We start from the raw sequence: 17,294 nt of genomic DNA on the forward strand, positions 1-17,294 counted from the left end.
TTGGCAAATTCAGGTTAGTCCCGCCCCATTTCGTCCATGTTTGCTTCTGTTTAAGAAATGTTTTGAAACAAAATTGGCGGAATGAATACACCCCAGTTGTCATTGCAAAGTCAGCGGTGGGAGAAGCCTCACAATGTTAGAATTGAAAAGTTATCTTAATTAAATTGTCATCTATAGGCCTAATGTTAACAACATCACATGTCCAATAACATAAAATACATGCCACGATAATGATTGTGTTGGATTAGGGATTTCATAATTCAAATTATTGTTAAATTAAACTCCAAACATGTCAAATTACTTATATATTTTAAATGCTTTTAAAACACCCAGATTAGCCTTATTCTAGATTGTTTTATAATATTATCTGACCCTAATCTTGTACCATTTGCATGGATTGCATTTTACAATTGTAAATTGTTTGAATGCGTTGCAAATAAATCTGAAATAACAGCTGTTATTAGGACCCTAGTGACGGTCCTCCACTTTGTATGCTATGGACTCCTATGAGAATAGCGTTTATCTAGTCCGTGTTGAAACATTCAGGCGCGGTTGAAGGATACCTAAAACTGTACTTTTGCCTTCCGCGTTGGCAATTCCGTTGGTGCCGACTTTTCTCCACGTCAGTTTTGCATTGTAGACAGATAATATTCTAGCGTTGTTATAAAACACTCATGTAACATCGACGATAACTTTGTAGTTATCTAAGAAACAGCCAGCAGTCGCATCGACAATGTCATTAACGTTACTGGAGACGGATGACAGCTATGACTTTGTTTTTAAAATAGTTTTAGTGGGAGATGTAGGTGTTGGCAAAACTTGTGTGGTTCAACGGTTCAAGTCTGGTAATTTCATGGAAAGACAAGGAAATACCATCGGAGTGGACTTTACCATGAAGACAATGGATATTCAAGGGAAGAGAGTGAAGGTTAGTAGCTATAGCTAAAGTAACCTGATGTGAATTGATCAATTCCCATAGCCTAGCCTATGTGACTGTTAACCAAAGTCAACAATAGACAGTGGCGCGTATTCATGGATGCCAAGGGAAGCCAGGCGTCCCCCCAAAATTGATCCCCCACTAAAATAAATACATCAAATATTTTATATCGTTAATCTGTGTTTCATCATTTTCATTCAATTCGCAAGAGGCTGAATGGACACTCTCACCAGAGAAACCATCCGAGAAAGCGAAACAGCTCTGTGTGTAGTGATGCTGTATGACATTATTGACACCCATAGCATTGAATCCAAGGGAAGCCAGCGAGCATTTGCAATAGGGTCCAGCTCTGCCGCCATCTATCAGAGCAATCATCCCTCAGGGTCTCTATGCTGCCACTACTCACTGTATATACAGCAGTATGTGGACACCCCTTCAAATGAGTGGATTCTGCTTTTTCATCCACACCTGTTGCTGACAGGTGTATAAAATCGAGCACACAGCCATGCAATCAACATAGACAAACATTGGCAGTAGAATGGCCCGTACTGAAGAGCTCAGTGACTTTCAATGTGGCACCGCCATAGGATGCCACCTTTCCAACAAGTCAGTTTGTGACATTTCTTCTCTGCTGTAAGTGCTGTTATTCTGAAGTGGAAACATCTAGGAGCAACAACGGCTCAGCCAGCGAAGTGGTAGGCCACACAAACTCAGAACGGGACCGCTGAAGCGTGTAAAAAATAGTCTGTCCTCGGTTGCAACACTCACTACCGAGGTCTAAACTGCCTCTGGAAGCAACGTCAACACAATAACTGTTTATCGGGAGCTTCATGAAATGGGTTTCCATGGCTGAGCAGCCAAGCGTCGGCTGGAGTGGTGTAAAGCTCGCTGCCATTGGACTCAGGAGCAATTGCACAACTGTATCTTTACTTGCACATCATCTTCTGCACATCTATTCCAGTGTTAATGCTAAGTTGTAATTATTTTGCCACTATGGCCTATTTATTGCCATACCTCCCTAACCTTGCTTCATTTGCACACACTGTATATAGATTTTTCTATTGTGTTATTGACTTGGCGTTTGTTTATCCCATGTGTAACTCTGTGTTTGTGTCGCATTGCTTTATTCTTGGCAATGTCTCTATTGTGAATGAGAACTTGTTCTCAACTGGTCTACCTGGTTAAATAAAGGTGATCTGGCCTACCTGGTTAAATAAAGGTGATCTGGCCTACCTGGTTAAATAAAGGTGATCTGGCCTACCTGGTTAAATAAAGGTGATCTGGCCTACCTGGTTAAATAAAGGTGATCTGGTCTACCTGGTTAAATAAAGGTGATCTGGCCTACCTGGTTAAATAAAGGTGATCTGGCCTACCTGGTTAAATAAAGGTGATCTGGCCTACCTGGTTAAATAAAGGTGATCTGGCCTACCTGGTTAAATAAAGGTGATCTGGCCTCCCTGGTTAAATAAAGGTGAACTGGTCTACCTGGTTAAATAAAGGTGATCTGGTCTACCTGGTTAAATAAAGGTGATCTGGCCTACCTGGTTAAATAAAGGTGATCTGGTCTACCTGGTTAAATAAAGGTGATCTGGTCTACCTGGTTAAATAAAGGTGATCTGGCCTACCTGGTTAAATAAAGGTGATCTGGCCTACCTGGTGAAATAAAGGTGATCTGGTCTACCTGGTTAAATAAAGGTGAACTGGTCTACCTGGTTAAATAAAGGTGATCTGGTCTACCTGGTTAAATAAAGGTGATCTGGCCTACCTGGTTAAATAAGGGTGATCTGGCCTACCTGGTTAAATAAAGGTGAACTGGTCTACCTGGTTAAATAAAGGTGAACTGGTCTACCTGGTTAAATAAAGGTGATCTGGTCTACCTGGTTAAATAAAGGTGATCTGGCCTCCCTGGTTAAATAAAGGTGATCTGGTCTACCTGGTTAAATAAAGGTGATCTGGCCTACCTGGTTAAATAAAGGTGATCTGGTCTACCTGGTTAAATAAAGGTGATCTGGCCTCCCTGGTTAAATAAAGGTGATCTGGTCTACCTGGTTAAATAAAGGTGATCTGGCCTACCTGGTTAAATAAAGGTGATCTGGTCTACCTGGTTAAATAAAGGTGATCTGGTCTACCTGGTTAAATAAAGGTGATCTGGTCTACCTGGTTAAATAAAGGTGATCTGGTCTACCTGGTTAAATAAAGGTGATCTGGTCTACCTGGTTAAATAAAGGTGAAATAAAAAATATTTCAAAAAAATGGAAACACGTTCTCAGGAGTGATGAATCATGCTTCACCATCTGGCAGTACAACGAACGAGTCTGGATTTGGAGGATGCCAGGAGAACGCTACCTGCCTCAATGCATAGTGCCGACTGTAAAGTTTGGTGGAGGAGGAATAATGGTATGCGGTTGTTTTTCATGGTTCAGGCCCCTTAGTTCCAATGAAGGGAAAGCTTAATGCTACAGCACACAATGACATTCTAGGCTATTCTGTGCTTCCAGCTTTGTGCTAACCGTTTGGGGAAGGCCCCATGCACAAAGCGAGGTCCATACAGAAATGGTTTGTCGACATCGATGTGGAAGAACTTGACTAGCCTACACGGAGACCTGACCTCAACCCCATTGAACAGCTTTGGGATGAATTCGAACGCCGACTGTGAGCCAGGCCTAATCGCCCAACATCAGTGCCCGACCTCACTAATGCTCTTGTGGCTGAATTGAAGCAAGTCCCCGCAGCAATGTTCCAACATCTAGTGGAAAGCCTTCACAGAAGAGTGGAGGCTATTATAGCAGCAAAGGGGGGACCAACTCCATATTAATGCCCATACTTTTAGACTTTTACTCAAGTAGTATTTTACTGGGTGACTTTTACTTTTACTTGAGTAACTTTCTATTAAGGTATCTATACTTTTACTCAAGTATGACAATTGGGTACTTTTTCCACCACTGCATTTTAGCCAGGTAGGCTAGGACAAAAACTAAAAGCTTGTACTGTATGACAGTCAACATGAGAGGATGGCATCGGCGTTTCTCAATAAGTAGGGTGAGTCAACATGTTTTTTCTACTTGTACGAACACACACACAAATTAGAACCATGGAGAGCCTCATCATATTTAGCTTACTTTGATTGGACTATATTGTTTTTGGTATCTTTTAGTTGTCACTGTTTTAGACTAAGCATAGGTGATTTGATGATGTTGAAATGGTGCTGGAATAGTGGAAGCAGCTGCTGGGTTCTTTGACTTGCGGTAGCCTGACTCCTGGGTTCTTTGTGACTTGCGGTAGCCTGACTCCTGGGTTCTTTGTGACTTGCGGTAGCCTGACTCTCCTGGTTTCTAAATTAGTAGCTGTTTAGTGGTCTCAAATGTCTGAAACATTAACTTGATTGACCTTGCTGTAGGTCATGTAACTGTTTGTTACATGCAATATGCTTTGTGGACTTCACTAGACAGATGTTGCTCTCTGGTTTGGTGATGAAACAAAGGTGTGGTTGAATTTATTCTGCCACTGTGTCTTGTCTCATCCTTAGGCCAATATATCACAGTGTCAAGGCATATGAACTAACAGGTTATAGAGCAAACAACGCAATTATCACAACACATAGGTTGTAATATGTATTTGTTTTCCCCTGGTTTGCAGTGCGTGGGGAAAATCACTGGGGAAGCCTACTGCCAATGATAATATGTGTAGTTAACTAGCTCCGAGATTACCCTGGGTTAGGGCTAACTCTGTGAGATAACCTTGGGTTAGGGCTAACTCTGTGAGATTACCCTGGGTTAGGGCTAACTCTGCGAGATTACCCTGGGTTAGGGCTAACTCTGCGTGATTACCCTGGGTTAGGGCTAACTCTGCGAGATTACCCTGGGTTAGGGCTAACTCTGCGAGATTACCCTGGGTTAGGGCTAACTCTGTGAGATTACCCTGGGTTAGGGCTAACTCTGTGAGATTACCCTGGGTTAGGGCTAACTCTGTGAGATTACCCTGGGTTAGGGCTAACTCTGTGAGATTACCCTGGGTTAGGGCTAACTCTGTGAGATTACCCTGGGTTAGGGCTAACTCTGTGAGATTACCCTGGGTTAGGGCTAACTCTGTGAGATTACCCTGGGTTAGGGCTAACTCTGTGAGATAACCCTGGGTTAGGGCTAACTCTGTGAGATTACCCTGGGTTAGGGCTAACTCTGCGAAATTACCCTGGGTTAGGGCTAACTCTGTGAGATTACCCTGGGTTAGGGCTAACTCTGTGAGATTACCCTTGGTTAGGGCTAACTCTGTGAGATTACCCTGGGTTAGGGCTAACTCTGTGAGATTACCCTGGGTTAGGGCTAACTCTGTGAGATTACCCTGGGTTAGGGCTAACTCTGCTTTATTACCCTGGGTTAGGGCTAACTCTGCGAGATTACCCTGGGTTAGGGCTAACTCTGTGAGATTACCCTGGGTTAGGGCTAACTCTGTGAGATTACCCTGGGTTAGGGCTAACTCTGTGATATTACCCTGGGTTAGGGCTAACTCTGTGAGATTACCCTGGGTTAGGGCTAACTCTGTGAGATTACCCTGGGTTAGGGCTAACTCTGTGAGATTACCCTGGGTTAGGGCTAACTCTGTGAGATTACCCTGGGTTAGGGCTAACTCTGTGAGATTACCCTGGGTTAGGGCTAACTCTGCTTTATTACCCTGGGTTAGGGCTAACTCTGCGAGATTACCCTGGGTTAGGGCTAACTCTGCGAGATTACCCTGGGTTAGGGCTAACTCTGTGAGATTACCCTGGGTTAGGGCTAACTCTGTGAGATTACCCTGGGTTAGGGCTAACTCTGTGAGATAACCCTGGGTTAGGGCTAACTCTGTGAGATTACCCTGGGTTAGGGCTAACTCTGCGAGATTACCCTGGGTTAGGGCTAACTCTGCGAGATTACCCTGGGTTAGGGCTAACTCTGCTTTATTACCCTGGGTTAGGGCTAACTCTGCGAGATTACCCTGGGTTAGGGCTAACTCTGTGAGATTACCCTGGGTTAGGGCTAACTCTGCGAGATTACCCTGGGTTAGGGCTAACTCTGTGAGATAACCCTGGGTTAGGGCTAACTCTGTGAGATTACCCTGGGTTAGGGCTAACTCTGTGAGATTACCCTGGGTTAGGGCTAACTCTGTGAGATTACCCTGGGTTAGGGCTAACTCTGCGAGATTACCCTGGGTTAGGGCTAACTCTGTGAGATTACCCTGGGTTAGGGCTAACTCTGTGAGATTACCCTGGGTTAGGGCTAACTCTGTGAGATTACCCTGGGTTAGGGCTAACTCTGTGAGATTACCCTGGGTTAGGGCTAACTCTGTGAGATTACCCTGGGTTAGGGCTAACTCTGTGAGATAACCCTGGGTTGAATATGTTGTTGTCCAGCTGCAGATCTGGGACACGGCGGGCCAGGAACGTTTCAGGACGATCACCCAGAGTTATTACCGCAGCACCAACGGAGCCGTCATTGCCTATGACATCACTAAGAGAGGAACCTTCATGGCTGTGCCCAAGTGGATGGAGGACGTCAAGAAATACGGAGGGTCAAACATTGTACCCCTGCTCATCGGTTAGTTGTTAGTTACTAGGGTCAGACTTTATCTGGATAGTCCATCTATAGATGGATAGCTGAATGATTGATTTCCAGTTAGGTAACAGTTAGGGGTTACAATAAGGGTTAAAGTTAGGGTAAGGGTTCACGTTAGGGTTAGAATAAGGGTTAGGGTAAGGGTTCAAGTTAGGGTAAGGGTTCAAGTTAGGGTTAGGGTTAGAATAATGGTTAGGGTTCAAGTTAGGGTTAGGGTAAGAGTTCAAGTTAGGGTTAGGGTTAGAATAAGTGTTAAAGTTAGGGTAAGGGTTAGTAGATAGTTGAAATGTTACTGATAGTCCATCTGTTGATGCTCTACAGACCATCCTAATAAAGGGTTGCTAGTTAGTTTATTACTTACCTTACATCAGTAACATGCTTGATAATGTTTATCCCTGGTCTTCATAAAACACCCTATTTTAAATCACTCTGTTTTAAAAACAGATAAAGCAACATCTCAAGGCACAACGCCTCTCCTCTATTTGACCTAGATAGTTTGTGTGTATGTATTGATATGTAGGCTACGTGTGCCTTTTTTACATGTGTAGTTCTGTCCTTGAGCTGTTCTTGTCTATTAATGTTCTGTATTATGTTTTGTGTGGACCCCAGGAAGAGTATCTGCTGATTTTGCAACCGCGAATGGAGATCCTAATAAAGTCCCAAATACCATATGTATTGACTGGCTGACTGGCCCCTATGGACTGACTGACTGGCCCCTATGGACTGACTGGCTGACTGGCCCCTATGGACTGACTGACTGGCCCCTATGGACTGACTGGCTGACTGGCCCCTATGGACTGACTGACTGGCCCCTATGGACTGACTGGCTGACTGGCCCATATGTATTGACTGGCTGACTGGCCCCTATGGACTGACTGACTGGCCCCTATGGACTGACTGGCTGACTGGCCCCTATGGACTGACTGACTGGCTGGCTGACTGGCCCCTATGGACTGACTGGCCCCTATGGACTGACTGGCCCCTATGGACTGACTGGCTGACTGGCCCCTATGGACTGACTGGCCCCTATGGACTGACTGACTGACTGGCCCCTATGGCCTGACTTGCCCCTATGTATGGATTGACTGACTGACTGGCCCCTATGGACTGACTGACTGGCCCCTATGGACTGACTGACTGGCTGACTGGTCCCTATGGACTGGCTGACTGGTCCCTATGGACTGGCTGACTGGTCCCTATGGACTGGCTGACTGGTCCCTATGGACTGGCTGACTGGTCCCTATGGACTGGCTGACTGGTCCCTATGGACTGGCTGACTGGCCCCTATGGACTGGTTGACTGGCCCCTATGGACTCGCTGACTGGTCCCTATGGACTGACTGACTGGCTGACTGGTCCCTATGTATGGACTGACTGGCTGACCGGTCCCTATGTATGGACTGACTGGTCCCTGCTGACTGGTCCCTATGTATGTACTGGCTGACTGACTGGCCCCTATGTATGTACTGGCTGACTGGCCCCTATGTATGTACTGGCTGACTGGCCCCTATGTATGGACTGGCTGACTGGCCCCTATGTATGGACTGACTGACTGGCCCCTATGGACTGACTGACTGGCCCCTATGGACTGACTGGCCCCTATGGACTGACTGGCTGACTGGCCCCTATGTATGGACTGACTGGCTGACTGGTCCCTATGGACTGGCTGACTGGTCCCTATGTATGTACTGGCTGACTGACTTGCCCCTATGTATGTACTGGCTGACTGGTCCGTATGTACTGGCTGACTGGCCCCTATGTATGGACTGACTGACTGGCCCCTATGGACTGACTGACTGGCCCCTATGGACTGACTGGCTGACTGGTCCCTATGTATAGACTGACTGGCCTACTTGTCCATATGGACTGGCTGACTGGCCCCTATGGACTGACTGACTGGCCCCTATGGACTGACTGGCTGACTGGTCCCTATGTATAGACTGACTGGCTGACTGGCCCCTATGGACTGACTGACTGGCCCCTATGGACTGACTGACTGGCCCCTATGGACTCGCTGACTGGTCCCTATGTATGGGCTGACTGGCCCCTATGGACTGACTGACTGGCCCCTATGGACTGACTGACTGACCCCTATGGACTCGCTGACTGGTCCCTATGTATAGACTGACTGGCTGACTGGTCTCTATGTATAGACTAACTGGCTCCTATGGACTCGCTGACTGGCCCCTATGTATGGGCTGACTGGTCCCTATGTATGTACTGGCTGACTGACTGGCCCCTATGTATGTACTGGCTGACTGGTCCCTATGGACTGGCTGACTGGTCCCTATGTATGGACTGACTGACTGGCTGACTGACTGGCCCCTATGTACGGACTGGCCCCTATGGACTAACTGACATAGTGGCCCCTATGGACTGACAAGTTGACTGAGTGAATGGCCTCTCTGGGCTGACTGACTGGCCTCTGTTGACTGACTGACCCCCATGGGCTGACTGGCTGTCTGACTGACTGGCCCTTTTGGACTAACTGACATAGTGGCCCATATGGACTGACTGGCTGGCTGACCCACCCCTATGGACTGATTGACTCTGCAACAGCTAATGGGGATCCTAATAAAATAGAATAAATACCAAATACCCCATTGTGTCCCCACCTCAACTCTCACCTCTCTCTCCTCCTGTCCTCTCATCTTTACCTCTCCTCCTTTTCCTCACCTCCTCCTCACCTCTTCACCTCTCCTCATCTTCCCTCACCTGTTTTCCTCACCTTTCCTCCTCACCTCTCCTCCTCTCCCCTTACCTGTCCCCCTCACCTCTCCTCTTCCCTCACCTGTCCCCTTCATTTCTTCCCTCGCCTGTCCCCTTTACCTCTCCTCACTTCTCCCCTATCCATACCTGTCCTCTCTTCTCCCACCTGTCCTCTCCCATCTCTCCTCCTCCTCTTCTTCTCCTCACCTCACCTGTCCTGTCCTCTCCTCTCTTCCTCACCTCTATTTCTCACCTCTTACTCACCTCTTTTCCTCACCCCTGCTCCTCTTCCTCATCTCTCCTTCTAACCTCTCTTCCACCTCCCCTCTTTACCTGTCCTCTCCCCTACTGTCCCACCTGTCCTCTTCCCCCTCACCTCTTCTCCCCTCTCCTCCTTCCTTCTTCCCCCCTCACCTCACCTGTCCTCTCCCCTCTTCCACCCTCACCTCATCCACCTGTCCTCTCCCCTCTTCCACCCTCACCTCATTCCACCCTCACCTCATTCCACCCTCACCTCATTCCACCCTCACCTCATCCCACCTGTCCTCTCCCCTCTTCCACCCTCACCCCATCCCACCTGTTCTCTCCCCTCTTCCACCCTCACCTCATCCCACCTGTCCTCTCCCCTCTTCCACCCTCACCTCATTCCACCCTCACCTCTCCTCACCTGTCCTCTCCCCCCTCACCTCCCTCTGCTTGGTCCTCCTCTCTATCCTCAGGGAATAAGTCTGACCTGGTGGATCAGCGTGAGGTGTCGTTAGAAGATGCCCAGACCATGGCCCACCAGCTGGAGTTCTTGACGGCCATTGAGACATCGGCTAAAGACGCCTCCAACGTGGATGAGGCCTTTAACAAGATGGCCGCCGAGCTCATCCTGCGCCACGGGGGACCCATGTTCAATGAGAATGTGACGGAAAGCTTCAAACTCAACAGCAAAGACATGGGCGGAGAAGGTTGGGGCTGTGGCTGCTGATAGGAGGTGGAGAGGGGACTGATAATTCAAAGGTTTTGCACCAGCTGGGACTGTGGATAGTGACCAACAGGTGGTTTGTTGACATGTGTTGTGAAAAACATATATTTGGTTTCAGGGACCAGTTGAGAAACTTTTTGATGTAGCAATACCTGTTTTTATGGGGGGTGGGGGGCATGTGGGGGAGGGGGGCATGACCTGCACAGAAATATGTTATTGGACGTAAATAGAATCTCTGATCCAGAGAGTTGATCTGAACCACTATTTGAGTCAAACCCTGACTTTTACTTCCCAGAGCATGTAGCTGTGCTGTCCCTCCCTGCCCTTTAACAGAGACAGACAGGCCTGACAGGAAATGTTAAATCTATCACTTCTTATGGTGTGGCGGCCTGACATCACAGATGTTATTGAACCTTGTTCTGTAGACAGTATTACAGTGTAGAAGATATACAAACCTGCCCAGCAAGTCATGATAGGATTGATGATGATGTTTTTATGGGGAGGACAGAGTACATACACGTACCATAGACTTTGATATTTTTGCACAGTGATTATTGTTAGAAATTGCCCTGCCATGTTTGAAGTTGTACGGTATGTCAAGGAAAGGTGCGTGGTGGAAAGTGTTGCACATCAGAGTGTAATCTGGATTCTGAATGCTTGTTGAATCATGACTGACACAATCAGTCTCCTCCTGTGAAGACTACAGGAGCATACAGTGCATTTGTAAAGTATTCGGACCCCTTGACTTTGTCCACATTTTGTTAGATTACAGCTTTATTCTAAAATGGATTAAATAAAAATGTCTCCTCAATCTACACACAATACCCCATAATGACAAAGCAAAAACAGGTTTTTAGATATTTTTGCAAATTTATTACAAATAAAAACATACCTTATTTACATAAGTACTCAGACCCTTTGATATGAGACTCAAAATTCAGCTCCGGTGCATCCTGTTTCCATTGACCATCCTTGAGATGTTTCTACAACTTGATTGGAAAGGCACACACCTGTCTATATATGGTCCCACAGTTGACAGTGCACGTCAGAGCAAAAATCAATCTGTGAGGTCAAAGGAATTGTCCGTAGAGCTCCGAGACAGGATTGTGTCAAGCACAGATCTTGGGAAGGGTACCAAAACATTTCTTCAGCATTGAAGGTCCCCAAGAACACAGTGGCCTCGATCATTCTCAAATTGAAGAAGTTTGGAACCACCAAGACTCTTCTTAGAGCTGGCCGCCCAGCTAAACTGAGCAATCGGGTAAAGGGCCTTGGTCAGGGAGGTGACCAAGAACCCGATGGTCTCTCTGACAGAGCTCCAGAGGACCTCTGTGGAGATGGGAGGTCTCTGCAGTACTCCACCCATCAGGCCTTTATGGTAGTGGCCAAACATGCCACTCCTCAGTAAATGGCATGACAGCCCACAAGGAGTTTGCCAAAAATAACCAAAAGGACTCTCCGACCATGAGAAACAAGATTTTCTGGTCTGATGAAACCAAGATTGAACTCTTTGGCCTGAATGCCAAGCGTCACGTCTGGAGTAAACCTGGCACCATCCCTACAGTGAAGCATGGTGGTGGCAGCAGCATGCTGTGGGGATGTTTTTCAGCAGCAGGGACTGGGAGACTAGTCAGGATCAAGGGAAAGATGAACTAAGCAAAGTACAGGGAGATCCTTAATGAAAATCTGCTCCAGAGTGTTTAAGACCTCAGGCTGGGGTGAAGGTTCACCATCCAACAGGACAACGACCCTAAGCACACAGCCAAGACAACTCAGGAGTGGCTTTGGGACAAGTCACTGAATGTCCTTGAGTTGCCCAGCCAGGGCCCGGACTTGAATCCGATCGAACATCTCTGGAGACATGACAATATCTGTGCAGCGACGCTCCCCATCCAACCTGACAGAGCTTGAGAGGATCTGCAGAGAAGAATGGCAGAATTTCCCCAAATACAGGTGTGCCAAGATTGTAGTGTCATACCCAAGAAGACTCCAGGCTGTAATCGCTGCCAAAGGTGTTTCAACAATTGAATAAATTATCTGAATACTTATGTAAATGTTATATTTCAGCTTTTTTATATTAATGTAATATATACAATTTAGCAAAATTTTCTAAAAACCTGTTTTTGCTTTGCAATTATGGGGCATTGTATGTAGATTGATGAGGGGGGGAAGGAATCCTAGGATAAGGTTGTAACGTAACAAAATGTGGGAAAAGTCAAGGGGTCTGAATACTTTCCGGCTGCACTGTATGTGTTGTACTATGTACTGCGGGAAGGGAGTATTAGGCTGTTTTATATCTGTCTCAGGCTTGTAGGTGGAATGCAAGGGTTGTGAATCAACTTTCTGTATAGTAGTACCATTTACTATGTACTTATTATGGAACTGTACATTCTGAAGGAGATCGATGGTTTTCGATCACACATGTCAAATAGCTTTTTGAAATGTGCTAGTTAAAGTATACATCCAGTTTTATAATACAAAATCATCAGTTTCAGGAAATATGTCACATTTTAATAACTTGGTTGAAATGGTAGTCATGGCTCTATTTAATACTGTGTTTCCCAGCCTGTTCTGGACCTGGGGACTGTGAAGAGACCTCTGGTTGCATGTCTTCTGTTGTACCAATGGGTGTCCGGACTGTGTGTGAACTGCTTGAACAGACAGTTTGGTACCATCAACACCTCGCACAAAGACCAATAGTGATGCAGTCAATTTCTCCTAAACTTTTAGCCAGGAGAGACTGACATACATGTTACCGACACTTTCCCTCCGTTTACATCTAAGTGCGATACGTGCTGCTTTGTTCTGGACCAACTGCAATTTACCTTTGTCTTTTGACGCACATGACCGACCACACAATACGGACTGTGGTTCCAAAAAAATACCAATTAGGAATTTGGTCGGGGGTCGACTACTGCTATCATATGAACACAAATAAGACGTAGAAAATGTTAAATGAGCTTTAAAATGGAAACCTTTTCCCTTTGCTTCGTGGCATAATGTGTAGAATTGAATAAATTAGCTTTAAAATGGAAACCTTTTCCCTTTGCTTCGTGGCATAATGTGTAGAATTGCAGAAAATGAACTTTAAGAACTGCTAATTCTCTCTGCCAACAATAGTTTTTTTTAACAGTTTGGGGTTGCAAGGGTTGTGAGGTGGGGGGTTTGCTACGTCGATATATGACTATCAATCCAGACCTTTGCCATCTAGGACATTTGTGTGACAGGACCTGCTTGAATAGTATTTGAGAACCCCTGTTCTAGATGAACAGAGTGCCTTTCTCTGTTATTGAGTTGTGGAGAGAGATATGACAGAAGTGAGAATAGACAATGGAATCATAATGTGTAACTATTCAGTTATTCCACATCTTTATAAGAGTGAGGTGTTGTCAGTGAATGTTTGTTTTTCATCTTTGTATTCTGAACCTGATCTGTTCATGTCATTTTCTTAGGTAAACTTTTTCTTTGGTTTGAGGGTTGCAGAACTATTGGTTGACTTTTGTGGGACTGAGGGAAACCAGTTCAGGTTATTTGTCTTTTATCAACAATAGCAAATTAGATAAATATTGTTCATCTTAACTTGTTAATAAAATAAATATCATAGCCTATACATGCAGTTACTATACAGTGGTCACCTAGCCCCGTTTATACCTGCTGCTAACGTGCCCTTCATCCAGATCTTGTCCTGATCTTGCCTGTTTACACTCATAACATCTGATCAAAATCTGTTCACAATGCATCTTATTCGTCTAAAAATGTGGGCACAATCAGAATGTGGACAAGATAAGGACAAAGGACGCAAATTAGAACCAGGTATAAACGTGGCTGATGTGCCGTAATCACAGTATCTGTCTTCAATAAAGTTACAATATCTGTAATCCGTTTAAATACCTTGACATTTAATTGAACTTAACATTTTATACATGGAAAATATTATGACATAAAGTAATATAAATGCATACATTGCAGATCCTATGACATGGCACAAATATGTGAACAATGTACTTAGTGTAAGTATAAAATATCTTTCAGCTTATTTACAAGTTAAAGCACTATAAAAGAAAACCATACCCAATGATTGGATGTTTTACTGCATACAGTACAGGACTGTTCTAGAGGACTAATGCACTATTCTACTCTTATGCTTTCCTTTCTGATGGCATGACCTGACATAAGTGCATATGAAACCATTATCTGACCAGGGACAGGACCTATCTGGTCATGGTACAACAGCTAGTACAGGCAGCCCCGCTGTACTGTTCACGATCGGTCAGACCCATTCAGATATACAGGACAAAGACTTAGTACTCTCTAATAGTGCATTGTTGCTTTTGTTTTCAGTACAGTCGATGCAGTTATTTACAATTAAGGGAAAGGGGGATACCTAGTCAGTTGTACAACTGAATGCCTTCAACTGATCATGCTATCACATATCTGGTATCTACCTGCCCTCAACGCAAAGTCTACCTGCTTTTCTATCGTTTTGAAAAGTAACCTGATCAAATATAGTACCAGTCGAAGGTTTGGACACAACTACTCACTCCAGGGTTTTTCTTTATTTTTTACTATTTTCTACATTGTAGAATAATAGTGAAGACATAAAAACTATGAAATAACACATATGGAATCATGTAGTAACCAAAAAAGTGTTAAACAAATCAAAATATATTTTATATTTGAGATTCTTCAAAGTAGCCACCCTTGGACTTGATGACAGTTTTGCACACTCTTGACATTCTCTCAACCAGCTTCATGAGGTAGTCACCTGGAATACATTTCAATTAACATGTGTGCCTTGTTAATTTGTGGAATATCTTTCCTTCTTAATGCGTTTGAGCCAATCAGTTGTGTTGTGACAACGTAGGGGTGGTATAAAGAAGATAGCCCTATTTGGTAAAAGACCCAAGTCCACATTATGGCAAGAACAGAAACAACAGTCCATCATTACTTTAAGACATGAAGGTCAGTCAATCTGGAAAATTTCAAGAACTATGTTTCTACTCTTTCTACAGTCTCACACTAAACTGTTTCTACTGTTTCTACAGTCTCACACTAAACTGTTTCTACTGTTTCTACAGTCTCACACTAAACTGTTTCTACAGTCTCAGACTAAACTGTTTCTACAGTCTCAGACAACTGTTTCTACAGTCTCAGACTCTGTTTCTACAGTCTCACACTAAACTGTTTCTACTCTTTCTACAGTCTCACACTAAACTGTTTCTACTGTTTCTACAGTCTCACACTAAACTGTTTCTACAGTCTCAGACTAAACTGTTTCTACAGTCTCAGACAACTGTTTCTACAGTCTCAGACTACTGTTTCTACAGTCTCAGACTAAACTGTTTCTACAGTCTCAGACAACTGTTTCTACAGACTCAGACTCTACTGTTTCTACGGTCTCAGACTCTGTTTCTACAGTCTCAGACTCTACTGTTTCTACAGTCTCAGACTCTACTGTTTCTACAGTCTCAGACTCTACTGTTTCTACGGTCTCAGACGACTGTTTCTACAGTCTCAGACTATGTTTCTACAGTCTCAGACTCTGTTTCTACAGTCTCAGACTCTGTTTCTACAGTCTCAGACTCTACTGTTTCTACAGTCTCAGACTCTACTGTTTCTACAGACTCAGACTCTACTGTTTCTACAGTCTCAGACTACTGTTTCTACAGTCTCAGACTCTGTTTCTACAGTCTCACACTAAACTGTTTCTACAGTCTCAGACTAAACTGTTTCTACAGTCTCAGACTCTGTTTCTACAGTCTCAGACTCTACTGTTTCTACAGTCTCAGACTCTACTGTTTCTACAGACTCAGACTCTACTGTTTCTACAGTCTCAGACTACTGTTTCTACAGTCTCAGACTCTACTGTTTCTATAGTCTCAGACTCTACTGTTTCTACTGTTTCTACAGTCTCAGACTACTGTTTCCACAGTCTCAGACTCTACTGTTTCTACAGTCTCAGACTACTGTTTCTACTATTTCTACAGTCTCAGACTACTGTTTCTACAGTCTCAGACTCTACTGTTTCTACAGTCTGACTACTGTTTCTACAGTCTCAGACTCTACTGTTTCTACAGTCTCAGACTCTACTGTTTCTACAGTCTCAGACTCTACTGTTTCTACAGTCTTAGACTCTACTGTTTCTACAGTCTCAGACTCTACTGTTTCTACAGTCTCACTCTACTGTTTCTACAGTCTCAGACTCTACTGTTTCTACAGTCTCAGACTCTACTGTTTCTACAGTCTCAGACTCTACTGTTTCTACAGTCTCAGACTCTACTGTTTCTACAGTCTCAGACTCTACTGTTTCTACAGTCTCAGACTACTGTTTCTACAGTCTCAGACTACTGTTTCTACAGTCTCAGACTCTACTGTTTCTACAGTCTCAGACTCTACTGTTTCTACAGTCTCAGACTCTACTGTTTCTACAGTCTCAGACTCTACTGTTTCTACAGTCTCAGACTCTACTGTTTCTACAGTCTCAGACTACTGTTTCTACGGTCTCAGACTACTGTTTCTACGGTCTCAGACGACTGTTTCTACAGTCTCAGACTCTACTGTTTCTACAGACTCAGACTCTACTGTTTCTACAGTCTCAGACTCTACTGTTTCTACAGTCTCAGACTCTACTGTTTCTACAGTCTCAGACTACTGTTTCTACGGTCTCAGACTACTGTTTCTACGGTCTCAGACTACTGTTTCTACGGTCTCAGACGACTGTTTCTACAGTCTCAGACTCTGTTTCTACAGTCTCAGACTCTGTTTCTACAGTCTCAGACTCTACTGTTTCTACAGTCTCAGACTCTACTGTTTCTACAGTCTCAGACTCTACTGTTTCTACAGACTCAGACTCTACTGTTTCTACAGTCTCAGACTCTACTGTTTCTATAGTCTCAGACTCTACTGTTTCTACTGTTTCTACAGTCTCAGACTACTGTTTCTACAGTCTCAGACTACTGTTTCTACGGTCTCAGACTACTGTTTCTACGGTCTCAGACTCTACTGTTTCTACAGTCTCAGACTCTACTATTTCTACTGTTTCTACTGTTTCTACTTCCTCAGTTTTTAACCCTGAAACCATCCTCACTGGGATG

At 44.6% G+C, this 17,294-nt stretch overlaps 1 protein-coding gene across 1 annotated transcript; it reads left to right on the forward strand.

The window, feature by feature from the left end:
• The first annotated feature begins 594 nt into the window (after positions 1–594).
• On the forward strand, positions 595–14,078 carry LOC139413955 (RAB43, member RAS oncogene family). Its single transcript, XM_071161847.1, has 3 exons — positions 595–928; positions 6,321–6,504; positions 9,950–14,078. Exons 1-3 carry the CDS (start codon positions 734–736, stop codon positions 10,201–10,203), a joined length of 633 nt encoding a protein of 210 aa, XP_071017948.1. The 5' UTR covers positions 595–733; the 3' UTR covers positions 10,204–14,078.
• The last annotated feature ends 3,216 nt before the right edge of the window (positions 14,079–17,294 follow it).

The sequence above is a fragment of the Oncorhynchus clarkii genome, chromosome 7 (genome assembly GCF_045791955.1).
Source record: "Oncorhynchus clarkii lewisi isolate Uvic-CL-2024 chromosome 7, UVic_Ocla_1.0, whole genome shotgun sequence".
Taxonomy (NCBI): domain Eukaryota; kingdom Metazoa; phylum Chordata; class Actinopteri; order Salmoniformes; family Salmonidae; genus Oncorhynchus; species Oncorhynchus clarkii.